The sequence below is a fragment of the Anomaloglossus baeobatrachus genome, chromosome 4, assembly GCF_048569485.1.
Source record: "Anomaloglossus baeobatrachus isolate aAnoBae1 chromosome 4, aAnoBae1.hap1, whole genome shotgun sequence".
In the NCBI taxonomy this organism is placed as follows: Eukaryota; Metazoa; Chordata; class Amphibia; order Anura; family Aromobatidae; genus Anomaloglossus; species Anomaloglossus baeobatrachus.
Genome location: NC_134356.1, coordinates 78,127,129 through 78,154,099, shown reverse-complemented (window position 1 = coordinate 78,154,099; position 26,971 = coordinate 78,127,129). Strand labels below are relative to the sequence as shown.

At 50.0% G+C, this 26,971-nt stretch overlaps 1 protein-coding gene across 1 annotated transcript in view; it reads left to right on the top strand.

The window, feature by feature from the left end:
* IK (IK cytokine) overlaps positions 1–20,731 on the top strand; it is a 142,617-nt gene extending 121,886 nt beyond the window's left edge. The window contains exons 17-20 of the mRNA XM_075344433.1: positions 8,788–8,876; positions 9,094–9,202; positions 10,676–10,710; positions 20,374–20,731. Coding sequence (XP_075200548.1) covers positions 8,788–8,876; positions 9,094–9,202; positions 10,676–10,710; positions 20,374–20,401 — 261 coding nt within the window. The 3' untranslated portion in view covers positions 20,402–20,731. The remainder of the gene's footprint in view (positions 1–8,787; positions 8,877–9,093; positions 9,203–10,675; positions 10,711–20,373) is intronic.
* The last annotated feature ends 6,240 nt before the right edge of the window (positions 20,732–26,971 follow it).

Here is a 26,971-nt window from a genome sequence, read left to right as displayed (position 1 = left end):
CTTCTTAATTAGGATCTTTATTACAGACTAGCTGTACTACCCGGGTTAATAACTGTTGTTAATAAAATAGAATGTATTAACAAAAATGTATTCTGCACACAAAAAACACAAAACAAATAGATAGAAATTGTAATTATTAAAAGGCAAAAACTAAGCTAATAGAAGCATTTCACAACATATATTTCAACACCACAGATATTCCACACAGATTTAACTAAATTGGCCAAGTAATGTGCTCCGTCTGTCTCTTTCCCCGTCTGTCTCTTTCCCCGTCTGTCTCTTTCCCCGTCTGTCTCTTTCCCCGTCTGTCTCTTTCCCCGTCTGTCTCTTTCCCCGTCTGTCTCTTTCCCCGTCTGTCTCTTTCCCCGTCTGTCTCTTTCCCCGTCTGTCTCTTTCCCCGTCTGTCTCTTTCCCCGTCTGTCTCTTTCCCCGTCTGTCTCTTTCCCCGTCTGTCTCTTTCCCCGTCTGTCTCTTTCCCCGTCTGTCTCTTTCCCCGTCTGTCTCTTTCCCCGTCTGTCTCTTTCCCCGTCTGTCTCTTTCCCCGTCTGTCTCTTTCCCCGTCTGTCTCTTTCCCCGTCTGTCTCTTTCCCCGTCTGTCTCTTTCCCCGTCTGTCTCTTTCCCCGTCTGTCTCTTTCCCCGTCTGTCTCTTTCCCCGTCTGTCTCTTTCCCCGTCTGTCTCTTTCCCCGTCTGTCTCTTTCCCCGTCTGTCTCTTTCCCCGTCTGTCTCTTTCCCCGTCTGTCTCTCTCTATCCGTCTCCCCACCGACATCTTATTACCTCACATATAAGCTTCTTATACTATGAATGTCTTTTGTTCCTATAGCAACCAATCACAGCTCCTACTAATAACCTGTAGTTCCAGGCTCCATTTACTTTAATGGAGGCATGTTTTTTGGAGCGTAACTGTAAAGCACGGGGTTAAATTTTCCTGTCAAAACAGTCTACGACGTTCCCTGGGTCACATGAGGTGTCTGCAAAATTTCGTGTTTGTAAATGCGATGGTGCGGATACACTTTTCGTTTCACTTTTTCCCCATTATGTAGATAGGGGCAAAATTGATTGGTAAATTGGAACGCGCGGGGTTAAATTTTCTCCTCACAACATAGCCTATGACACACTCTGGGTCCAGACGTGTGAGTGTGCAAAATTTTGTGGCTGTAGCTGCGACGGTGCAGATGCCCATTCCAGACAGACAGACAGACATTCAGCTTTATATATTAGATTCATGTACAATTATCTTCTAAGTGACTTACAAGGATGCTGCCTGGTTTTATATAAAAATATATACATTGTAGCTTTCTATTATACTTTGTTTCTATTTTTTACCAGTTTACGAATGTGCTGTCAGGGAATAAAAATTTGTGTTAAGTTTTGGATAAATGGAGGATAAGTGAATAAGTCCTTATATACATCGACAGGTGCTAAACTCTGCAGATTGCTTCAGAGTATCAGTCTGGAGTTCAGGCTGTTCGCTTACAAGTAATTTTTGAGAGTGGATATAATTGCATCCACATCTCGAAGCAGAAGTCGGTATGCACAGGGTCGCTATTTATCATTTACTGACAAGAAAACTATTTTTCTATTTCTTAAAAATTTAGACTGGAAGCAAGTTATGTTGGAAAATTGCATAACTTTTTGTGATTAAAGGGACCATCCGAAATTGCAGAATTGATGGCCCATTCTTAAGACCTTTATACATGTTACTCTAACGTTGGTGAGCACAGTCGTACGTCAATTCTCACCCGAAAACTGATGCATGTTAAGATGAGGATCTGGCATGTCTGATTTTGAATTGCCGGTCATTTTGTTCTTGTGAGATAAGACATTGCCAGTGGAGTATGACAGCAGTGCTCTTAGAGAACGCAGGAGCACTTGGCAGAGCGAGCACTTCTTTGTACAAAGGAATTGCGAGAGAGATGATTGGCCTAACCATGGTGCGAGTGACAGTCATCCATTGTGTATGGCAACCTTTTGACCCCTATACATATTAGGTGGCTGTTGGCCAAACTATTTATCGACAGACTCCTGCAAATGAACTTCTGTTCTGCTGAGCACTACTGGGTTCTCTAGGTATGAGAGAGTTGCTGCCATACATCTCTGGCAGTGGCTTATTTTTCAGGAACAAACTGATCAACAGTCCAAAATCAGACATGCTCGATCATTACCTCTGCAGAAAACCATTTGTCCAGGGCACCCATACACGTTAGACTATCAGGTGAACCCGTTGAAATCTGCAGGTTTCGCCGATGTTGGACTATGCATGGAGGCTTTAGGCAATCCATATTGAATTGCTGCAGTACTAGGCACAGTCAATACCAAAACTACAGAGTTGTGCCTGGTAAATAAAGGGCCACAGTGCTAGCACTGTGGCCCTTTATTTACCAGGCACAACTCTGTAGTTTTGGTATTGACTGTGCCTAGTACTGCAGCAATTCATGTTCCCTCAATCCACTTATTCGAAGTGTTGGTGGAACGCCCACACCTGTTTGATTATTATGACCCCTGCCTTCCAGACTTTTTTATGACTACAGTATTTTCCGGCGTATAAGACTTTTTAACCCCTGAAAATCTTCTCAAAAGTCGGGGGTCGTCTTATACGGCGGCGTACGGTGCTGCTGTCTGCCGTCATGGCTTTGCTGCAGTTGAATGCTTTACGGCAGCGGCGGTGGCGCAAAGCATTCAACTGCAGGAAAGCCATGATGGCAGCCTGCAGCAGCGTCTCCGTGCACCGGACAAGATCACCGAGGGAGTCTATGTGCCTGCGGACTGCAAAAAGCAGCTGAGGACACCGCGGGAACTGAGGAGAGGTGAGACTATTTTTTATTGTGTGTAAACAATGGCATATTAGGGGACAAGAAGGGGACCAGTAGGAGGACATTACTAAAGGATGAGCACATTACTGCAGGGGACATTTCTAAGCAATGGGCTCGTTACTAGAGGACACTTTACTAAACAATGGGGACATTGCTGCAGGTGACATTACTAAACAATGGGCACATTACTCGGGTTGGGTTATACTTGAGTATATATGGTATATCCTAAACTATTTTTCTTTGTCGCTCCATTGGGAGACCCAGACAATTGGGTGTATAGCTACTGCCTCCGGAGGACACACAAAGTATTACACTTAAAAGTGTAAAGCCCCTCCCCTCTGCTATACACCCTCCCGTGCATCACGGGCTCCTCAGTTTTTATGCTTTGTGCGAAGGAGGCACACATCCACGCAAGCTCCACAATTTGGTCAGCAGCAGCTGCTGACTAGATCGGATGGAAGAAAAGAGGGCCCATAACAGGGCCCCCAGCATGCTCCCTTCTCACCCCACTGAGTCGGCGGTGTTGTTAAGGTTGAGGTACCCATTGCGGGTACACAGGCAGGAGCCACATGCTGTTTTCCTTCCCCATCCCTTATGGGCTCTGGGCGAAGTGGGATCCTATCCGGTCATCCAGGCACTGGGACCGGCCTCCATCCGCAGCCCCTGTGGGATTCTGCCGGACGGAGACGGAGTATCATCAGGGACAGGGCCCTGCATCTACAGGTACTCTGTGTCCCCTTGGGGACGGTGCATAGAGCACCTTGGCCTCAGACGCTGCAGCGCCCGAGGTGATTCGTATGACGCCGGGACTACCGCGCCTGCCTGCCGGCCGCGGTTTATAACTTTAGTCCCCGGCTTTTGCGGCCTAGTGCCTTTTCACTCCCGCCCACGGCCCTGCCAGTCAGGGGGAAGGGCGGGACGGTCGGTCTAACGCCGACAGTGAGAGCTGGAGCACACTTCGCTGTCCTCCATCACCCTCACTATGCACTCTGCGGCGCAGAGGTACTCAGTGTCCCCGTGGGGACGGTGCATGGAGCACCTTGGCAGATTGGGCAGTGACTGCTGGGTTGGTACGGTACTACCGCGCCGACCGCGCCTGCCGGCCGGCCGCGGTGTTTAACTTTAGCACCCGGCTTTCGCGGCCTAGTGCCTTAAACTCCCGCCCCCGGACCTGCCAGTCAGGGGGAAGGGCGGGACAGTCGGGCTGACGCCGACAGTGAGGGCCGGAGCACACTTCGCTGTCCTCCATCACCCTCACTAAGCACTCTGCGGCGCAGAGGTACTCAGTGTCCCCTTGGGGACGGTGCATGGTGCACCTTGGCAGATTGGGCAGTGACTGCTGGATGATACGGTACTACCGCGCCGACCGCGCCTGCCGGCCGGCCGCGGTGTTTAACTTTAGCTCCCGGCTTTTGCGGCCTAGCGCCTTAAACTCCCGCCCCTGGCCCTGCCAGTCAGGGGGAAGGGCGGGACGGTCAGTCGGAGGCTAACAGTGAGGGCTGGAGCACACTTGGCTGTCCTCCGCCCCCCTCACGTTTTCACTCAGGGCACCAGATTCCCGCACTTTTGGGGTTACGCCCACGGCTCCCCCCTCCACTGTATACGCCGACAGCCATGTTTTAAGCAGCACATACTGCTTCAGGGTCGGTACGCCAGGGGGCTTCTTCTTGATGCTGGGCCCCCTAGAGTGATGAAATGTATATATGGATATATATGTTTGTATGCAGTTTCACAGTTCGGCTGTACATATGTATCCTCAGTGATCGCTGTGAACATTGCTCGGGCCATGTGGCACTCGCTCAGCCGGAGCCGGGGGCACTGGTTGAACTCCGCCGGCGTTACCTGTCCAGGCGGCAGGGACAGAGTTGCAGCTTTTGCTGAGAAACTCTGAGTCATTTTCACTATCCATGTCTCAGGCTATGGACAAATGGTCGGCTAAGAGACTGGGAGTTTGCAGTCCAGACCGGTCCCTTACACAGGCCCCGGGCACTGCGGGATCGCCCCAGGCCTCTATCGGCCTGCGACGAAGCGTGTTCCTGGGGTGGCCTCTAGTTATGACGTGGGGTACTCCAGCACGAACCGCAGTCCCAGTCCGGCTAAGCAGCCTTGCTTGGAATCTTCCCCGACTTCTTCAAGGGTCTCAGCTTGAGGACCCTCTAGAGGATAGGGCGGAGGTCGCAACCCAGGACTCTGTCCGGACGTGGCTCTAAAGGCTTCACAGATACTGTACAGAAGCACACCTTCCCGGACAAGCGTTTTACTGAACGCCTTATAACACACGTTGTCCCTTCCCCTCTGACGTTGTTAAGGTTTGGGCTCAGGGTCATAAGGTGCCCTCCAGTCTCTTGACTGGCGGCTAGAGCCACGGACAGACAGATAGAACTCCTAATGAGATCCATCTATGAACCCATAGGCGCGTCCGTTGCCCCAGCCTGTGCAGGGGCGGGCACTCCAGGCTATCTCAGCTGCTCTGTCTCAGATTAATGCGGTCTGCTCCGCATTTAGCGTCTTTGACGTCTCAGGCGGTGGTGTTTTCATCCTCCGCCGTGCACAGAGAACCTTTCCTGTATGGAGGTCCAGGTCAGGGGAGTGGTCCCCACGTGTCCAAGACCGATGTAGGAGACATTCTGTCTTACGGTCACAGGATAGAGCTCAGTTCTCGTCCTCCGACTCGTTGCTTCAGAGCATCTCCGTCCCCCGAGCGAGCCGATGCATTTCCAGGCGGTGAACACCAGATAGGACGGATCACTCCACCCCGTTCTGGACTTCACACTGCTCAACGGACAGAGAACCTGACGGTTCCGGATGGAATCTCTCCGCTTTGCCATCGCCTTTGATGACCCAAGGAGGCTTCCTAGCATCAATCGACATCAGGGATGCTTATCTCCACGTGCCGATTGTACCAGGATTTCAGCGCTTCCTGCGCTTCGCCATAGGGGACGAACACCTTCAGTTCGTGGCACTAACTCTCGGCCTGTCGACAGCCCCACGGGCCTTCACCAAAGTCATGACAACGGTGGTAGCGGTCCTACACTCTCAGGGACACTCGGTGATCCTTTACTTAGACTATCTGCTGGTCAAGGCTCCCTCTCGGGGGGGCATGCCAACACAGCCCGAACATTGCTCTAGAGACTCTCCAGAGATTCGGGTGGATCATCAATTTCCCAAAGTCAAGATTGACACCGGCCCAATCACTGACATATCTCAGCATGGAGTTTCATACTCTCTCAGCGATAGTGAAGCTTCCGCTGGACATACAGCGTTCACTACAGACAGGGGTGCAATCGCTCCTTCGAGCCCAGTCACACCCTTTGAGGCGCCTCATACACTTCCTAGAGAAGTTGGTGGCAGCAATGGAGGCAGCTCAGTTTGCGCAGATTCATCTGCGCCCACTTCAATGGGACTTTCTCCGCAAATGGGACAGCAAATTGACGTCCCTCGACAGGAACGTTGCTCCTTCTCGGGCAGCCAAGGCATCCCTTCACTGGTGGCTTTTTCTCACTTCTTATCGAAGGAAAAATCCTTCCTGCCCCCATCCTGGGCTGTGGTCACGGCTGACGCGAGTCTGTCAGGGAGTCTTCCCCCGCCACAGGGCTCAGGGTACATGGACTCAACAGAGTCCTCCCTCCAGATCAATGTTCCGGAGGTGAGGGCAGTGTATCTAGCCCTAAAAGCGTTCCAGCCATGGCTGGAATGCAGGCAGATCCGATTTCAGTTGGACATCGCCACGGCGGTGGCATACATCAACCACCAAGGCGGCACAAGCAGTCGGCAAGCCTTCCAGGAAGTCCGGCGGATTCTGCTGTGGGTGGAAGCCACAGCCTCCACCATCTCCGCAGTTCACATCCCGGGCGTAGAAAACTGGGAATCAGTCTTTCTCAGTCGCCGGGCATGGACGCAGGGGAATGGTCTCTTCACCCGGACGTGTTTCAAGAGATTTGTTGCCGCTGGGTGAAGCCGAAGGTCGACCTATTGGCGTCCTGGCACAACAACAAGGTCCCGGCATTCATGGCACGTTCTCAAGACCAGATTGGTCGCAGTTTCCACTGCCTTACGTATTCCTCCTCTGGCGATGCTGCCCAGAGTGTTACGCAAGATCAGATCCGACTGCCGCCGCGCCATCCTCGTCGCTCCAGACTGGCCGAGGAGGTCGTGGTACCCGGATCTGTGGCATCTCACGGTAGGCCAACCGTGGACACTACCAGGCCGGCCAGACTTGCTATCTCAAGGGCCGTTTTTCCATCTGAATTCTGCGGCCCTCAACCTGACTGCGTAGCCTTTGAGTCCTGGATCCTAGCGTCTTCAGGGTTATCTCAAGAGGTCATTACCACTATGAGACAGGCCAGGAAACCAACGTCCGCCAAGATCTACCACAGGACGTGGAAGATCTTCTTATCCTGGTGCTCTGATCAGGGTTTTACTCTGGCCATTCGCCTTGCCCACTTTTCTGTCCTTCCTTCAATCCGGAATGGAAAAGGGGTGGTCTCTCGATTCCCTTAAGGGACAAATTTCAGCGCTTTCTGTGTTTTTTCAAAAGCGTCTAGCCAGGCTTCCTCAGGCACGCACGTTCCTGCAGGGAGTTTGCCACGTAGTCCCTCCTTCCAAGCGTCGGCTAGAACCCTGGGATCGGAACAGGGTGATACCGGCTCTTCAGGAACCACCCTTCGAGCCAATGAGGGATATTTCTCTTTCACGCTTTTCACAGAAGGTGGTCTTCCTAGTGGCAGTCACGTCACTCCGCAGAGTGTCTGACATAACAGCACTGTCATGCAAAGCCCCCCTTCCTGGTGTTTCACCAGGACAAGGTGGTTCTGCGTCCGGTTCCGGAATTTCTCCCGAAGGTGGTATCCTCTTTTCATCTCAATCAGGATATCTTCTTACCTTCTTTTTTGTCCTCATCCAGTTCACCGATGTGAAAAGGATTTGCACTTGTTAGGTCTGGTGAGAGCACTCAGACTCTACATTTCTCGTACGGCGCCCCCGCGCCGCTCGGATGCGCTCTTTGTCCTTGTCGCTGGCCAGCGTAAAGGGTCGCAGGCTTCCAAGTCAACTTGGCTCAGTGGATCAAGGAACCAATTCTTGAAGCCTACCGTTCTGCTGGGCTTCCGGTCCCTTCAGGGCTGGAGGCCCATTCTGCCAGAGCCGTGGGTGCGTCCTGGGCATTGCTGCACCAGGCTACGGCTCAGCAGGTGTGTCAGGCGACTACCTGGTTGAGTCTGCACACTGTCACGAAGCACTATCCAGTGCATACCTACGCTTCGGCAGATGCCAGCTTAGGTAGGCGAGTCCTTCAGGCGGCGGTTGTCCACCTGCAGGAAGGAGCCGTTTTACGGCTCTTTTACCGAGGTATTCTTTTACCCACCCAGTGACTGCTTTTGGACGTCCCAATTGTCTGGGTCTCCCAATGGAGCGACAAAGAAGAAGGGAATTTTGTTTACTTACCGTAAATTCCTTTTCTTCTAGCTCCAATTGGGAGACCCAGCACCCGCCCCTGTTCCCTTCGGGCTGTTGTTCTTGGTTATGGTTTCAGTTCTCCGAACATCCTTCGGATTGAATTTACCTTAGACCAATTTATAAGTTTCCTCCTTCCTGCTTTTGCACCAAAACTGAGGAGCCCGTGATGCACGGGAGGGTGTATAGCAGAGGGGAGGGGCTTTACACTTTTAAGTGTAATACTTTGTGTGTCCTCCGGAGGCAGTAGCTATACACCCAATTGTCTGGGTCTCCCAATTGGAGCTAGAAGAAAAGGAATTTACGGTAAGTAAACAAAATTCCCTTCTTTAACTGGAAAAGTTGGGGGTCTTCTTATATGCCCAGTCGTCTTATACAGCGGAAAGTATGGTACCCTTTCAAGCATTATTTATAGAACGGATTTGGTATTACAGTTATACATAACATTTTGGCATTTACCATCTTTTAGATGTGATATCAGTAGTTATTTATCAACATATTTAACGTCTCTTCTCCTTTTCAGGGCAATAAGAAGGGACCTTTAGGACGATGGGACTTTGATACTCAAGAAGAATACAGTGAATATATGAACAATAAAGAGGCTCTGCCTAAGTGAGTGTGTGTGTCCTTGTCACTTGGTAGACTCGTCACCACCATTCCGAGAACGGATTCTCCACACTGGTTGCCCTTCATATCGTTTTCAATGATGCTATAATATTTATCGTCTGTTGCTTCTTTTCATGTCCTGGCCTCTTTAGTGGCCCATTTATGATACAAATTTTGTTATATTTTAAGTATCCTGCATACATTTTTGTATTTTGTTCCCTAGGGCTGCATTTCAGTATGGTATTAAAATGTCAGAGGGACGTAAAACTAGACGCTTCAAGGAGACAAATGAAAAAGCAGAACTGGACAGGCAGTGGAAAAAGATCAGTGCGGTGAGGTTCTGTTTTTATTTGTTGTGGCCTCCTCAACTTTCACCATAGCTTACAAAGATTAAAGGGTATTTTTCTGTACATTTGAGAGGAAATAATCTTGTGCAAAGGAAATCTGGCTCAACCCATGAAGTTACAACTTTCATATATCCAGGGCAAAATTGCAAATAAAAGTAGAAAAACAATAATGTTTTGGAAACCACCTCAGTTTTCCCTTACAAAGTTTCTGTTCAATTTTGTTGTATACTATGGTGGAAAATGAGAATTTTTGTACTTTCCTTTAAAAATCCTCTCGTAGCCTATATTTGGAGACACAGGACACCATGGGTATACGCTGCTGCCGCCAGAAGGCTGAAACTAAGAAAACAGTTGTCTCCTCCTCAGCCGGCAGAGCAGGTCCCAGTTGGAATTTTTGCTTATAGGATATGCAAGCGAAGTAAGCAAACAGCAAAGGCTGGGAACTCTAGCGTGTACGTCTTTCTATGGGGCCACACATCATTAAAAGGAAAGAAAAATGATAATCATAGACAGTAGGTGGTTGATGGTTGGCAGGAAAGTTAGAGAAACTAGCTTGGGGGCCATTGTGTGGGGTCGCAGAGTAGGCAGCCTACCAGTGCTGGAGACTTGTCTTGTAGGGCAGAGAGGCACTGGATGAGATGTTCTAGTTGCAAGAAGTGAGAGGACTCGCATGAAACACTGCTGGAGGTATATAAAAACACTGCAGGAGGGAAAATGGAGTTGCCCTGGAAGGAGTAGGAAGTGGAGACACTGCTGGGCTGGAGAATCACCTGTACAAGCTTGTGGCCAAGGATCAAGACATGGCCTCCCTGCTCAACCAGGTTACATCTGAAGCCAGGAACTAAATTTGAGGCCCAAATCCCAGGAAAAGCGCCAAGTGCACGCACCTGCACTGGAGAGTGAGGCAGGCAGGAGAATAAAAGCAAAGGACCATCCAGATCATAGACATCCCTACATAACACCCGACTGCTTTAGTAGAAAAAAATTGGTCCCGCCATTTCGGACGAGAGCGGATACAGACTGACCGATTTGCAGACTGTGCTCTCTGTTCGGGGAATTTGAGTGGACCATTCTGCTCTGCTGCCCTTTCTGTAGGAATAAGAGAAGAATGTTAATCAGATTTAAAACCAAAGAATAAAAATGTATACATTTTAGTCACAAACTGGTATTGAATTCCAGATTTGGGTTTTCCTCCTAGTGACACTAAGCTGAACATCCTTGTTGACAGTAGGTGGGTGTAGCCGGCTGGGAAGGAGACTACTTTACTTTCATAGTTAGTGTCAGCCTGCTGGAGTCAGCTTCAGAGTACATCCAAGGTCTACTGTGTTCCCCAAAGAAGTGACCAAGAAAATAAAACTACATACATTAGGTCTCTTAGTGTACACAACCTACTAATCTACTGGCTAACCTCGTCTGGTTTTATGTCTTTTGATTTTAATACCTGTATAATTTTCCTAGATCATTGAGAAACGTAAGAAGCTGGAGGCTGATGGGTAAGTGTTTGCATCTGAGGTATTGTTGTATACCTTTTATATAGGATTGTATAAACTGTAGTGTTACGGGGCGACTGGCAGATCAGGATAAGGTGGTAAATATCCCAATCGCCAGTCGGGGCCCACTGTGCCCCAGATGACAAAGGAGCTGCTAGAAACCCGAAGGTTAGGCGGAGAATACAGAGCTGGGTGCCTCTGAGATAACCCAGTAGACCTGGGAACCGGTCATGTGTGTAGGGACACATCAGACCGGACGACAACCTACTTAGCACTTCGGTGTGCCTGTGGCGCTACACAGACCACGTGTGCAGGGAACACATCAGGTCGGGTGGTGACCAGGTAGCGTTGACTAGTAGACCACCACGAAAGCGCCCTGTCGGCCACGTATAAATGACACGTCAGACTGAGCGCAGTGCCCCGATTAGCGTTTCTGGCCACCAAGGCTCAACTGACCACGTGTGTACAGGACATGTCAGGCCAGGTGGTCACACCGGTAGCGTTGACTGAGAAGCCGATACGAAGGGAACAGGGTCCACACACCCAGCCCAGGAACTTTAACGCCACAGGGATCCTGGGGTATGCTGTCCGTGTGCGTAGGGGGCACAACCGGACAGGTGGCGCCGCAGCCAAGTTAACTCCACTGGACTGCACTAGCAGGACTGGGACGGTAGGAGGTGGAAGCCCGGCGCCTGACCCTAACTTGCTGAGCCACGGGTGTCTTGGCGTGACAAGCACCGGACACCTAACCCTACCTACCGCTTCCAAACAAAGGCTTATGCCGCAATGGGCTCTATACATGGAGGTGTGCTCTATCTGAGCAAGTGTGAAGACTGCGCACCTCCATGTTGTCTCCAGCCCCTTTTATAACTTGGGTCCGTCCCAAACCCAGGGTGGACCACAATGGCACCTCTAGGAGCCAATAGCAGAGTGTATGTCATCAGTGACATCACCAGTGGCCTATCCGGTACCGCCACATCACGGATGACCTTATGGCAGCCATGCTTCAAACACCTCACCAGTCATCGTCTGACGACCAATGGTGAGGTGCCAGGTCATAGGGGCCGGCCTCCGCGAGCCAGTCCAGAGTGGCCACATCGGGACACCTGATGTATGCCAGCCTATCAGAGCCTGCCACCTCACGGGCATGCCCAGTGAGGTCCTTACCGGACATAGCCTCTGATGCACTAAGTGCCTGAGCATGCTCAGTAGCCTGAACAACAGTCTCAGAAATCAGACTATCTGCCTGAGCATGCTCAGTAGGCACAACACAGGACTTAGACACGGCACGATATCCAAGTACCTCTGCAAAGAGGCTTTTCGTACTAAGTGTAGGAGCATGCTCAGTAGCCTGAACCGAGGACTTAGCCTGAACTTTCATCATTCCCAGCAGACATTGCCTGTGTTATTCAGGCAGCACCTGCCTCCTAACAGCAGCTGCTAATGCTGAACTCCACCCACTGCTATTAGCCTCTGAAAAACTCAGACCACCAGTATTGTGTCTTTGTTGCCACTTTTGGACAAAACATATTTTTTTTTTTTGACTATTTTCAGTTTTTTTTCACCACTCTGAAAAAATAAAAAAAAAAATAAAATATATATATATATATATATATATACATACATACATACATATATATACATATATATATATATATATATATATATATATATATATATATATATATATATATATATATATATAAAATTAAAAACCTGGAGAATTGTTGGCAGGTAATTTTTTTTTTTTTATGTCCCTGACACAAAGCACAAAAATAATTGAAATGCACGATTTCACTGAATTTGAATGTTTTTCCTTGTTTTCCAGTTAATTGAATAGTAAATAAATTGTCATTCAAAACTACAACTCATGCCACGAAAATACCCAAGCTATTTTCTGGCCATGTGGATGTAAAAATAACTATTTCTTTATCGTTCCTTTGGGAGACCCAGACCCAGACCATGGGTGTTTTAGCTTCTGCCTCCGGAGGACACACAAAGTACTACACTTAAAAGTGTAGCTCCTCCCTCTGAGCTTATACACCCCCTGGTAGCCAGTCCTAGCCAGTTTATTGCTTTGTGTCAGGAGGCATACATCCACACATGCATTCTCATCTGATTTGTTTGACTTTTGGAAAGAGTTTGAAGAAAAGCGGGTCCATGTCTGGACTCCCGGCATGTCCCTTCTCACCCCACTGTGTCGGCGGTGTTGTTAAGGTTGATTTACAAGGCTGCAGCCTTACATGCCTTTCACCATCCCTTCTGGGCTCTGGCTTGAAGTGGGAGCCAGCACGGTCTCCATGCCTGGCAGGAGTCCGGTCTCCATCCACAGCCCCTTGAGGATTCTGCTGGACCGGAGCACTCATCCCCAGGGACATGGCCCTGCGTCTCAGCAGCTAAGTACCTGAGACGTTTATGTTGGGGGTCCCGGTTCTTTATTGTAAGGGGAGAGTATGCTATATGTGATTGTTTTAACTTTTCCGGCGGATTCTCTAGCTTTTGCCTGAGAACCGCGCCGATGGTGCCTGCTTGTCGGCCTCGCCGCTTAAATTTAGGCCCCGGCTTCGCCGGAGGCCTAGTTTCATTTTCCTGCCCTCGCATGTTACTCATGCAGAGGGACAGGTTCGGCTCGGCCGTTCTACACAGGGGAGGGACACTCCCCACTGCTGGGGCGTCCCTCCTTCCCTGCAGGTCTCTATAGCCCTCCAGTTCCCGCTCTTTTATAGGAACGCCCCCTAGTCATTTCTCAGGCAGAGTTCACTCTGCTCTGGGACATTCTGCATCTCTGCTGAGGTGCTGCGACTGGGGGACCGGGCTTCGGGATCTGGAGGGCACACAACACCGCGCTCAGCGGTCTGGTAAGCCACAGCCGGTCTCCGGTTGTGGACCTCTGTATACCAGCAGCATGTCTCACACAAGGTGCAAGGCCCAGTGGTCTCTCAGGCTGCTGCTGCACCTGTGATTGAACCCCCGGCCTGGGTAGAGTCCTTTTCTAGGTCCATATCCCAGTCATTTGCTGAGTCCATGGGACTTTTGTCCAGGACTTTGATGAATATGCATCAGCCCCCCTCACAGGGTGCCTCTAATACTCTTGACAGAGGACTCCTATCCTCTGACCTCTGTCCATCAGAGCTCACGGAGGATTCATCATCTGATCCCAGACCCCGTCCTTCTAAAAGAAGGCGCAGGGTTCCTCCTCCTCCCCATCCCATGGCTCTGTCTCAAGAGCTGACTCTCAAGATGAGGAGGATACCCTCACTGGGGGCTCGGAGGCTATGTATCCCATCGATTTCTCTGAGGGTGACTCAGATCTTAGTGATTTGATTGCTTCTATTAATTCTGTGCTGGATCTCAATCCGCCAGTGTCAGAGGAGCAACTCTCTTTGGCAGAAAAACATCAGTTTACCTTGCCTAAGAGAGTGAAGAGTGTGTTCTTTAACCACTCCAGTTTTCAGACCGCTGTGACCAAACCCAGGGCCTGCCCTGACAAATGCTTTCCAAAGCGTGGTTCTGATGACCGGTTTCCATTTCCACCTGAGGTGGTCAAGGAGTGGTCTCACTCCCCAAAGGTAGACCCTCCGGTGTCTAGGCTATCAGCCCGGACCGTTGTGTCGGTGGCTGACGGCACCTCACTTAAGGATTCCACTGACCGTCAGATTGACCTTCTGGCCAAATCTGTGTATGAAGCTGCGGGGGCCGCGTTTTCCCCGTTTTTTGCAGCAGTGTGGGCTCTCAAAGCCATCTCTGCTTCTTTAGAGGAGATGCATTCCCTCACCAAGGAATCTATGCCTGAGATGGTTACCTTAACTGCTCAGGCTTCAGCTTTTTCATCTTATGCCATGTCTGCCATGCTAGAGGCTGCTCACCGCACTGCGGTGGCTTCAGCTAATTCTCTTGTTATCCGCAGGATTTTGTGGCTTCGAGAGTGGAAGGCAGATGCTTCTTCCAAGAAGTTTCTTGCTGGGCTCCCTTTTGCTGGTTCACGGCTGTTTGGTGAACAGCTGGATGAAATCATTAAAGAAGCTACTGGCGGGAAGAGTACTTCCATGCCACAAACCAAGACCAGGAAACCCACCCAGGGTAGGAATCAATCGAGGTTTCGTTCCTTTCGTTCCTCCAACTGGTCATCCTCTAAGCTTTCCGCCTCGTCTGCTAACTCAGCCAAGGATCAGAAATCCAACTGGCGCCCAAAAGCGCGTCCGCAGAAGACCGCAGGAGGTTCTGCCACTAAGACAGCTTCCTCATGACTTTCGGCCCGCTCCAGCCACGTCCTTAGTCGGTGGCAGGCTCTCCCACTTTGGCGACGCTTGGTTAAAGCAAGTCTCCGATCAGTGGGTGAGAGACATCATATCTCACGGCTACAGGATAGAATTCTCTTCCAGCCCTCCAAACAGATTTTTTCTCTCAACTCCCCCCTGCTCCAAGGCCGCCGCCTTCTCGCAGGCCGTGGCGTCCTTGCAGGCAAACGGAGTGATTGTCCCAGTTCCCGCTCAGGAACGGTTCAGAGGTTTTTACTCAAATCTCTTCCTAGTTCCAAAAAAGGACCGGTACCTTCCGGCCCATCCTGGATCTCAAGCTTCTCAACAAGCATGTCCGGGTGCGGCATTTTCGCATGGAGTCTCTGCGATCAGTCATTGCCTGTATGACCCAAGGGGAGTTCCTGGCGTCCATCGACATCAGAGATGCCTATCTACATGTGCCAATCGCAATGTCACATCAGCATTGGTTACGTTTTGCGATAGGAGAGGATCATTTCCAATTCGTGGCTCTCCCCTTCGGGTTAGCCACGGCCCCTCGGGTATTCACCAAGGCCATGGCGGCAGTGATTGCGGTCCTGCACCTCCAGGGGTTAGCAGTGCTTCCTTATCTGGACGACCTTCTGGTCAAGGGTACATCCAGCGCAGACTGTCAGCGGAGTGTTTCGCTCACTCTCGCCACCCTAGCCCAATTCGGGTGGATTGTCAATCTGCCCAAATCCACTCTGACTCCGACCCAGAGTCTCACGTACCTAGGGATGCAGTTCGAGACTTTGCCGGCACTTGTGAAGTTGCCCTTAATCAAACAGCAGTCTCTCCGGCTAGTGGTGCGCTCTCTCCTGAGGCCCCGCCGTTATTCCCTCAGGCGCCTGATACAGGTGCTGGGTCAAATAGTGGCCTCCATGGAGGCGGTTCCCTTTGCCCAGTTCCATCTGCGTCCTCTGCAGCTGGACATTCTCCGCTGTTGGTACAAGCGGCCTTCCTCCTTACAGAGGTTAGTGGCTCTGTCGCCACGAACCAGGAGCTCTCTTCAGTGGTGGCTTCGACCCCTCTCCCTGTCCCAAGGGCGCTCCTTCCTGACTCCGTCCTGGGTGATTCTCACCACGGATGCCAGCCTTTCCGGCTGGGGAGCGGTACATCTCCACCACAGAGCACAGGGCACTTGGACTCCGTCCGAGTCAGGGACTCCAAGTCCACCATATCCGCAGTCCACATCCCTGGCGTAGAAAACTGGGAGGCAGATTATCTCAGCCGTCAATCCGTGGACAGTGGCGAGTGGTCCCTGCACCCGGCAGTGTTTCAGTCAATCTGCCGCAAGTGGGGCACTCCGGACGTGGACCTAATGGCATCCCGTCACAACAACAAGGTTCCGGTTTACGTGGCTCGCTCCCACGCTCCTCAGGCCTTCGCCGCGGACGCTCTGGTTCAAGACTGGTCCCAGTTTCGTCTGTCCTACGTGTTTCCCCCTCTAGCTCTCTTGCCCAGAGTCCTGCGCAAGATCAGAATGGAGGGCCGTCGAGTCATCCTCATTGCACCGAAATGGCCCAGGCGAGCTTGGTATCCGGACCTGCTCCAACTGTCCGTGGAGATGCCGTGGCATCTTCCGGACCGTCCAGACCTGCTCTCGCAAGGTCCGTTTTTCCGCCCGAATTCTGCAGCACTCAAATTGACGGCGTGGCTCTTGAGTCCTGGATTTTGACGGCTTCTGGTATTCCTCCTGAAGTCATCTCCACTATGACTCGGGCCCGTAAGTCTTCCTCCGCTAAGATCTATCACAGGACTTGGAAAATGTTCCTGTCCTGGTGTCGCTCTTCCGGCCATTCTCCTTGGCCATTCTCGTTGCCGACCCTTCTGTCTTTTTTACAGTTCGATCTGCAGCTAGGACTGTCCCTCAACTCTCTCAAGGGACAAGTCTCAGCTCTATCAGTGCTATTCCAGCGGCGTCTCGCCCGGCTGGCTCAGGTCCGCACCTTCATGCAAGCTGTGTCTCACATCATTCCGCCTTATCGGCGGCCCTTAGATCCCTGGGACCTTAACTTGGTCCTCACGGTATTGCAGAAACCCCCTTTCGAGCCCCTTAGGGAGGTTTCTTTGTATCGTCTTTCTCAAAAGGTGGCCTTTCTAGTTGCCATAACTTCTCTCAGGAGAGTCTCTGATTTGGCTGCGCTCTCCTCGGAGTCACCTTTTTTGGTTTTTCACCAAGACAAGGTAGTTCTCCGTCCGACCCCGGACTTTCTTCCTAAAGTGGTCTCTCCCTTCCACCTTAACCAGGATATTTCCTTGCCTTCCTTCTGTCCGGCCCCTGTTCATCGCTTTGAGAAAGCGCTGCATACTCTAGATCTGGTGCGTGCTCTCCGGATCTATGTGTCTCGCACCGCTGCGCTTAGGCGGTGCACCTCTCTTTTTGTGCTAACCACAGGGCGGCGCAAGGGTCTCTCTGCTTCTAAGCCGACCTTGGCCCGTTGGATTAGATCGACCATTTCGGACGCCTACCAGTGTACTCAGGTGCCTCCCCCGCCGGGGATCAAAGCACACTCGACCAGAGCTGTCGGTGCCTCTTGGGCTTTTAGGCACCAGGGTACGGCTCAACAAGTCTGTCAGGCTGCCACTTGGACTAGCCTGCATACCTTTTCGAAGCACTACCAAGTGCATGCTCATGCTTCGGCAGATGCGAGCTTGGGCAGACACATCCTTCATACGAATGTCGCCCACTTGTGAAGTTAGGCTCCGCCTACTTCTTAGTTTTTCTGTTTATTCCCACCCAGGGACAGCTTTGGAACGTCCCATGGTCTGGGTCTCCCAAAGGAACGATAAAGAAAAAGAGAATTTTGTTACTTACCGTAAATTCTTTTTCTTATAGTTCCGTATTGGGAGACCCAGCTCCCTCCCTGTTGCCTGTTGGCAATTTTCTTGTTCCGTGTGTTATCACCGGCTGTTGTCGTGGACAGAGTCTCCGGTTGTTCCGGTTCTTACTCGGTTCTACTTGTGGGTGGCTATTCTCCTTCAGCTTTTGCACTAAACTGGCTAGGACTGGCTACCAGGGGGTGTATAAGCTCAGAGGGAGGAGCTACACTTTTAAGTGTAGTACTTTGTGTGTCCTCCGGAGGCAGAAGCTAAACACCCATGGTCTGGGTCTGGGTCTCCCAATACGGAACTATAAGAAAAAGAATTTACGGTAAGTAACAAAATTCTCTTTTTTATTTTTATGTGAAGACTTGGATGTTAAAAACAAAAGCAGAAAAATGGAAAATCGCTATGTCGAGAAGGGGTTAATGGAAAAGCTCCTGACACAGAAGACTGTGACAGATGCTATACAGCACTTTGTTACCCATAGACTTTATGGGATCCCTGTTCGCTGGTACAACATGTAACAGGTCATGATGATCTTGTTCCTTTTAGGGCTCACTCAGATGACCGGTCCGTTTGTCCTGGTCAGTTCCTGTTTTTTTTGCGGACCTACTGACAGGACCATCTTTTCAATGTCTTTTGTGTAGGATCAGATTGGACACGGAAGCACTTCCGTGTTCATCCGATCCTACAAAAAACCCCACATTAGATGCCGTATGTCCGTTCAGTTATTATGGAACATGTCCTATTTTGTTCCGTAATAACGGACTGTGACTCAATACAAGTCAATGGGTCCGCAATATCCCCAGAAGCCACACGGAAGTACTTCCTTGTGACTTCCATCGGGTGCTTGTACAGTCTGTATCCCGCTTTCGCACCAGCACCACGGCTGCTCGCACTGCAGTGTGTCAGCATCTGCCTGCAGTGCGGAGTGTCAACAGCTGCCATGATGATGAGCGTTGTCAGGAGGTTAGTAAAGTTCATTACCTGCGGTGATGAAGTCCTGCACTCCTGACGTCAGTGCTGGTCACTGACTTCTATGCCTGCCATATTCTCATATCGCCTCTTGCAGGCGGTCCGAGACTGTGACTAGCGGTGACGTCATGGGCTGCTTGTGACACTACTAAATGCAGCGGTAATTGAACTCCGTGACGAGCGCTGACGTCAGGAGTGCAGCAGACTTCATCAGCCAGGTAATCTACCTAGCTAACCTCCTGAAGTCAGGGCTGGTCATGCCCTGCAGCGATCTTGGCTGACCTCATAATGTTAGCTCAGGTCACTGCGCTGCTATCCCAGCCAATGGGGAATGTTCTGTTCTTCATTTACTGGGACAGTGAGTATGGATTGTTGTGGGACCCCCTTATTGGATTACGCCGGACCCGGATTTTTTTTTCTTTCCAATAAATTGGTGAAAGAGGGAATGTGTTGGGGAGTGTTTTTTCAATTTTTTTTATTATTTATTACTGACTGGGTTAGTGATGTCGGGTATCTGATAGATGCTGTGACATCACAACCTCTGGGCTTGATGCCAGGTGACTTTACACAGCTGGTATCAACCCCATATATTACCCCGTTTGCCATCGCACCAATGCAACGGGATGAGCTGGGTAAAGTGCCGGGACTATCGCATCGAATGGATGCGGCAATGTCGGCTGGCTGATATTTTTAGGCTGGGGGGCTCCCATTGACGTGGGTCTCCCCAGCCTGTGAATACCAGCCCCCAGCTGTGAGGCTTTATGTTGGCTGGTATCAAAATTGGGGGGGGACTGCACGCGCTTTTTATTTTTAATTATTTATTAATGTATTGTACTGTACGATATATAACCGCCCACCGGCGGCTGTGATTGCCATCAGACAGCTGTCACTGAGCGTGTGGACGCGTCTGACTGTAACCAATCACAGACTGGGGAGGGGTGAATATGTGTGAGTGTATGAGCCTAATGAGCGGCCAGCTCGGGAAGATCAAAGAGCTGCCGCAGGAGCCGTGTGACAGCCGTGCCGGTGATCGGTGAGTATGTGGCTCTTGATCCTACCCCTTTGCCCCAGATTCTGTTCCCCATAGACTTTATATGGGGACCAGCATCTGGCCAGATAGCCTGGACTGCATGTAACTCTTCTTCTGTTTTTTTTTGCGGATGACACACGGACCGTATACGGAACGGGACGAATGCGATTGTCACACGGATGCATCCACGAAAAAACAGGACCGTTTTTTTGTGGACCGTAAAAATGGAACAGTCGTTAGAATGAGCCCTTATAGTGTCTGATGACAATGTTGGGGATCTGCTTAATCTCCAAATACATATATTGTGGCTAATAAAGGGAACTATAGTCCCAATTTATATATAGAGAATTCTGAAGACATAGGTCCAGAATACTGTGGAATACATGACCCCTGAATAAGAGTATATGGCAAAAAAATGTGTAAACAAAAAAAAATAATTGCTTTGGATGTTTTCTCTGATTTAAGGGACCTGATTGATTTGTGCATACATGGGATCCTTCTTTGTTCTGCATTATTTTACCTCTTTCAGCTAAATGACACTTTATCCTTTCTTTTCAGGGTTGAAGTGAAAAGACCTAAATACTGAACTGCTGTATGTATCGCATATTGGATATCGGATCTGGCATTTTTAATTATCGCTTATATTAAAGTTGATGTCTTGTGCACAATGGAAGCAGTCGTTTTCTGGGAAGAAGCAGATCATCTAACTACAGACTTAGATTGGTTTCTTGCACAAAATACCTTCCTCCTATGTGGAATGCTTTCCCAGAAAATGTACAATATGTCAGGTTCTACATATAGAATAAGCATTGACGAGAATTATATTTCTTTTTCCCCAGTGACATTGTATGTTTCTGGTGGCTGGGATTATCAACACCCAGTATTGTGTAAGTCTATTAACTATTTTCATGTCTTATCTGCCTTGTTGTTTGTTTTTTTTATTTTTATTTTTATTCAAGTAAAGTTTAAATAAAGAAACGCATGGTGGCTGTGTGATTAGTACAATTTTTTTTTTTTGGTAGCGCTGGCATCTTGGGTGTAATTTTTACTGCCGCAATATGAATGGATGATGTTTGCATTCCTTCCATGCTTGAACAATTGCCTTAAGCCAGCGTCACACGCGCCGATATGTCGTGCGATCGCATGAGCGATCGCACCCGCCCCCATCGTTTTGTGCGTCACGGGCAATTTGTTGCCCGTGGCGCACAGTCATTTACCCCCATCACACATACTTGCCTTCCAAACAACCTCGCTGTGAGCGGCGAACATACACTTCCTGAAGGGGGAGGGACGTTCGGCGTTACACAGCGGCCACCCAATAGAAGCAGAGGGGCGGAGATGAGCGGGACATAACATCCCGCCTACCTCCTTCCTTCCGCATTACTGGCAGCCACAGGTAAGCTGTGTTCGTCGTTCCCGGAGTGACGTGTGCTGCCTCGGGAATGATTAATAACAGTCGCGCTGAAGGAGGAACGAGTTTTTGAAAATGAGCGACGTGTCAACGAGCAACGATAAGGTGAGTATTTTTGCTAGTTAACAGTCTCTCGTAGCTGTCACACTACGATATATCTAACCGGATGTGCGTCACTACCGACGTGACCCCGACGACATATTGTTAGATATATGGTACCGTGTGACGGGGCCTTTATTCTCCAACACTATAGCCTCTTATGACTCATGTGCAGGCAATTGGTGGTTTTGATACCTGTAGTGCTATCAACACACAGTATAAGGTCCAGAGTAGGCTTTAAAGGGGGATCCTGTTATGTCAGGAAATAATATTTACTTGCATATAACATTTAAAAAAAAGAGAATTTTGTTACTTACCGTAAATTCTTTTTCTTATAGTTCCGTATTGGGAGACCCAGACCATGGGTGTTTAGCTTCTGCCTCCGGAGGACACACAAAGTACTACACTAAAAAGTGTAGCTCCTCCCTCTGAGCTTATACACCCCCTGGTAGCCAGTCCTAGCCAGTTTAGTGCAAAAGCTGAAGGAGAATAGCAACCCACAAGTAGAACCGAGTAAGAACCGGAACAACCGGAGACTCTGTCTACGACAACAGCCGGTGATAACACACGGAACAAGAAAATTGCCAACAGGCAACAGGGAGGGAGCTGGGTCTCCCAATACGGAACTATAAGAAAAAGAATTTACGGTAAGTAACAAAATTCTCTTTTTCTTTATCGTTCCTTTGGGAGACCCAGACCATGGGATGTTCCAAAGCTGTCCCTGGGTGGGAATAAACAGAAAAAACTAAGAAGTAGGCGGAGCCTAACTTCACAAGTGGGCGACAGCCGCCTGAAGGATGCGTCTGCCCAAGCTCGTATCTGCCGAAGCATGAGCATGCACTTGGTAGTGCTTCGAAAAGGTATGCAGGCTAGTCCAAGTGGCAGCCTGACAGACCTGTTGAGCCGTAGCCTGGTGCCTAAAAGCCCAAGAGGCACCGACAGCTCTGGTCGAGTGTGCTTTGATCCCCGGCGGGGGAGGCACCTGAGTACTCTGGTAGGCGTCCGAAATGGTCGATCTAATCCAACGGGCCAAGGTCGGCTTAGAAGCAGAGAGACCCTTGCGCCGCCCTGTGGTTAGCACAAAAAGAGAGGTGCACCGCCTAAGCGCAGCGGTGCGAGACACATAGATCCGGAGAGCACGCACCAGATCTAGAGTATGCAGCGCTTTCTCAAAGCGATGAACAGGGGCCGGACAGAAGGAAGGCAAGGAAATATCCTGGTTAAGGTGGAAGGGAGAGACCACCTTAGGAAGAAAGTCCGGGGTCGGACTGAGAACTACCTTGTCTTGGTGAAAAAACAAAAAAGGTGACTCCGAGGAGAGCGCAGCCAAATCAGAGACTCTCCGTTTGCCTGCAAGGACACCACGGCCTGCGAGAAGGCGGCGGCCTTGGAGCAGGGGGGAGTTGAGAGAAAAAAATCTGTTTGGAGGGCTGGAAGAGAATTCTATCCTGTAGCCGTGAGATATGTCTCTCACCCACTGATCGGAGACTTGCTTTAACCAAGCGTCGCCAAAGTGGGAGAGCCTGCCACCGACTAAGGACGTGGCTGGAGCGGGCCGAAAGTCATGAGGAAGCTGCCTTAGTGGCAGAACCTCCTGCGGTCTTCTGCGGACGCGCTTTTGGGCGCCAGTTGGATTTCTGATCCTTGGCTGAGTTAGCGGACGAGGCGGAAGGCTTAGAGGATGACCAGTTGGAGGAACGAAAGGAACGAAACCTCGATTGATTCCTACCCTGGGCGGGTTTCCTGGTCTTGGTTTGTGGCATGGAAGTACTCTTCCCGCCAGTAGCTTCTTTAATGATTTCATCCAGCTGTTCACCAAACAGCCGTGAACCAGCAAAAGGGAGCCCAGCAAGAAACTTCTTGGAAGAAGCATCTGCCTTCCACTCTCGAAGCCACAAAATCCTGCGGATAACAAGAGAATTAGCTGAAGCCACCGCAGTGCGGTGAGCAGCCTCTAGCATGGCAGACATGGCACAAGATGAAAAAGCTGAAGCCTGAGCAGTTAAGGTAACCATCTCAGGCATAGATTCCTTGGTGAGGGAATGCATCTCCTCTAAAGAAGCAGAGATGGCTTTGAGAGCCCACACTGCTGCAAAAGTCGGGGAAAACGCGGCCCCCGCAGCTTCATACACAGATTTGGCCAGAAGGTCAATCTGACGGTCAGTGGAATCCTTAAGTGAGGTGCCGTCAGCCACCGACACAACGGTCCGGGCTGATGTCCTAGACACCGGGGGGTCTACCTTTGGGGAGTGAGACCACTCCTTGACCACCTCAGGTGGAAATGGAAACCGGTCATCAGAACCACGCTTTGGAAAGCGTTTGTCAGGGCAGGCCCTGGGTTTGGTCACAGCGGTCTGAAAACTGGAGTGGTTAAAGAACACACTCTTCACTCTCTTAGGCGAGGTAAACTGATGTTTTTCTGCCAAAGAGAGTTGCTCCTCTGACACTGGCGGATTGAGGTCCAGCACAGAATTAATAGAAGCAATCAAACCACTAAGATCTGAGTCACCCTCAGAGAAATCGATGGGATACATAGCCTCCGAGCCCCCAGTGAGGGCATCCTCCTCATCTTGAGAGTCAGCTCTTGAGACAGAGCCGTGGGATGGGGAGGGGGAGGAAACCCTGCGCCTTCTCTTAGAAGGACGGGGTCTGGGATCAGATGATGAATCCTCCGTGAGCTCCGATGGACGGAGGTCAGAGGATAGGAGTCCTCTGTCAAGAGAATTAGAGGCACCCTGTGAGGGGGGCTGATGCATATTCATCAAAGTCCTGAACAAAAGTCCCATGGACTCAGCAAATGACTGGGATATGGACCTAGAAAAGGACTCTACCCAGGCCGGGGGTTCAATCACAGGTGCAGCAGCAGCCTGAGAGACCACTGGGGGTGAGACTCCAGGCTGTGGCACCGCCAAGTTAGAGCAGACATCACAATGTGGATAGGTGCTCGGCTCAGGCAGCAGGAGCTTACATGCAGTGCATGCAGAATAAAGCTTTGGAGCCTTGCTCCTTGTGTGAGACATGCTGCTGGAGTGGGGGCTTTGCAGAGAATGAACCCCAGGGAGAATATACAGAGGTCCACAACCGGAGACCGGCTGTGGCTTACCAGACCGCTGAGCGCGGTGTTGTGTGCCCTCCAGATCCCGAAGCCCGGTCCCCCAGTGCTCAGCACCTCAGCAGAGATGCAGAAAGGATGTCCCAGAGCAGAGTGAACTCTGCCTGAGAAATGGGAGGGGGCGGGACTAGGGGGCGTTCCTATAAAAGAGCGGGAACTGGAGGGCTATAGAGACCTGCAGGGAAGGAGGGACGCCCCAGCAGTGGGGAGTGTCCCTCCCCTGTGTAGAACGGCCGCCGGGAGGAGCCGAACCTGTCCCTCTGCATGAGTGACATGCGAGGGCAGGAAAATGAAACTAGGCCTCCGGCGAAGCCGGGGCCTAAATTTAAGCGGCGAGGCCGACAAGCAGGCACCATCGGCGCGGTTCTCAGGCAAAAGCTAGAGAAGCCGCCGGAAAAGTTAAAACAATCACATACAGCATACTCTCCCCTTACAATAAAGAACCGGGACCCCCAACATAAACGTCTCAGGTACTTAGCTGCTGAGATGAGGGGCCATGTCCCTGGGGATGAGTGCTCCGGTCCAACAGAATCCTCAAGGGGCTGTGGATGGAGACCGGACTCCTGCCAGGCATGGAGACCGTGCTGGCTCCCACTTCAAGCCAGAGCCCAGAAGGGATGGTGAAGGAGCGCGGCATGTAAGGCTGCAGCCTTGTAAATCAACCTTAACAACACCGCCGACACAGTGGGGTGAGAAGGGACATGCCGGGAGTCCAGACATGGACCCGCTTTTCTTCAAACTCTTTCCAAAAGTCAAACAAATCAGATGAGAATGCATGTGTGGATGTATGCCTCCTGACACAAAGCAATAAACTGGGTAGGACTGGCTACCAGGGGGTGTATAAGCTCAGAGGGAGGAGCTACACTTTTAAGTGTAGTACTTTGTGTGTCCTCCGGAGGCAGAAGCTAAACACCCATGGTCTGGGTCTCCCAAAGGAACGATAAAGAAATGGTGTATACATCATCCCTGTCTGCTGTGCTGAAACAGTGGCTACAAATAAGGATGAATAGATCGGAACTGTAAAGTTCAGGGTCCATACTAAACACCTTGTGGTCGATGCTGAACACCGAACACAAACTTTTTACAGTATGCCTGGTTCCCGATCAGTAAGCTTTTAGGCTGTGGGTACTTCCGGAGCCATTGCAACCATGTCAAGTATTAGCATGGCTGTGATTGGCCAGAGAAATCACTGTAAAAATGTTTTTTAAAAATGATGTGAACTACATAAAGAGCAGGATGGTTAACTTTAGTGTTTCCCGGAGGATCACCCTGCAGTCAGGCTCTCTTTTGGCCTACTATTTAAGGTTCATGAATATTCACAGAATCTCCCGCCCATCCTCTGGCGGAAAAATTATAATCATGCGCACATGTGCCGCAATAGGCGGTGTCTAAGGAACGGAGTGCACAGCACATGATTAATCCAGCGGACATAAAATCTCCCCGTATTAAGAGGTGCAACAGGAACGCCTTCCCCCTGATGAAGCGATTACACAACACATGTAAAACATACATCTGGATTTGTCTCCAACCTTGGTGCATACGTGCCCGGTCCCGGACTGGATGCATCTTCTAAACACGTGAGCTGCGGCTTTGCTGGAACTTATTTATATTTACCTATTCGTACAGACTCTTTTGTGCTACCGGTTCTTATGCTCATGTCATAAGTTGTCTTTTGTGTACATTATTCCAATTATATATCAGGGCACTTTATTATTATTGATTATGCCAATATACTCTGGCCTCTGAGATTCGTCAAAATCTTTCCTATCTAATATATAAAGCTGTGTGTATGTATGTATGTTCGGGATTAGCATCTGCATCGTCGCAGCTACAGCCACAAAATTTTACACACACACACACACACACACACACACACACACTTCTGGACCCCGAGAGCGTCATATACTATGTTGTGTGGCAAAATTTTAACCCCGCGCGTTCCAATTTACCAATCAATTTTGCCCCTATCTACATATTGGGGAAAAAGTGAAACGAAAAGTGTATCCACACCATCGCGTTTACAATCACGAAATTTTGCAGACACCTCATGTGACCCAGGGAACGTCGTAGACTATGTTTTGACAGGAAAATTTAACCCCGCGCTTTACAGTTACTCTCCAAAAAACATGCCTCCATGAAAGTAAATGGAGCCTGGAACTACAGGTTATTAGTAGGAGCTGTGATTGGTTGATATAGGAACAAAAGACATTCATAGTATAAGAAGCTTATATGTGAGGTAATAAGATGTCGGTGAGGAGACGGATAGAGAGACACAGACGGGGAAAGACACAGACCTTGATAGAGACAGAGGGGGAAAGAGACAGATGGGGAAAGAAATAGAGGCAGGCAGGCAGGGAAAGAGACAGACGGAGCACATTACTTGGCCAATTTAGTTAAATCTGTGTGGAATATCTGTGGTGTTCAAATATATGTTGTGAAATGCTTCTATTAGCTTAGTTTTTGCCTTTTAATAATTACATTCCTATCTATTTGCTTTGTGGTTTTGTGTGCAGAATACATTTTTGTTAATACAT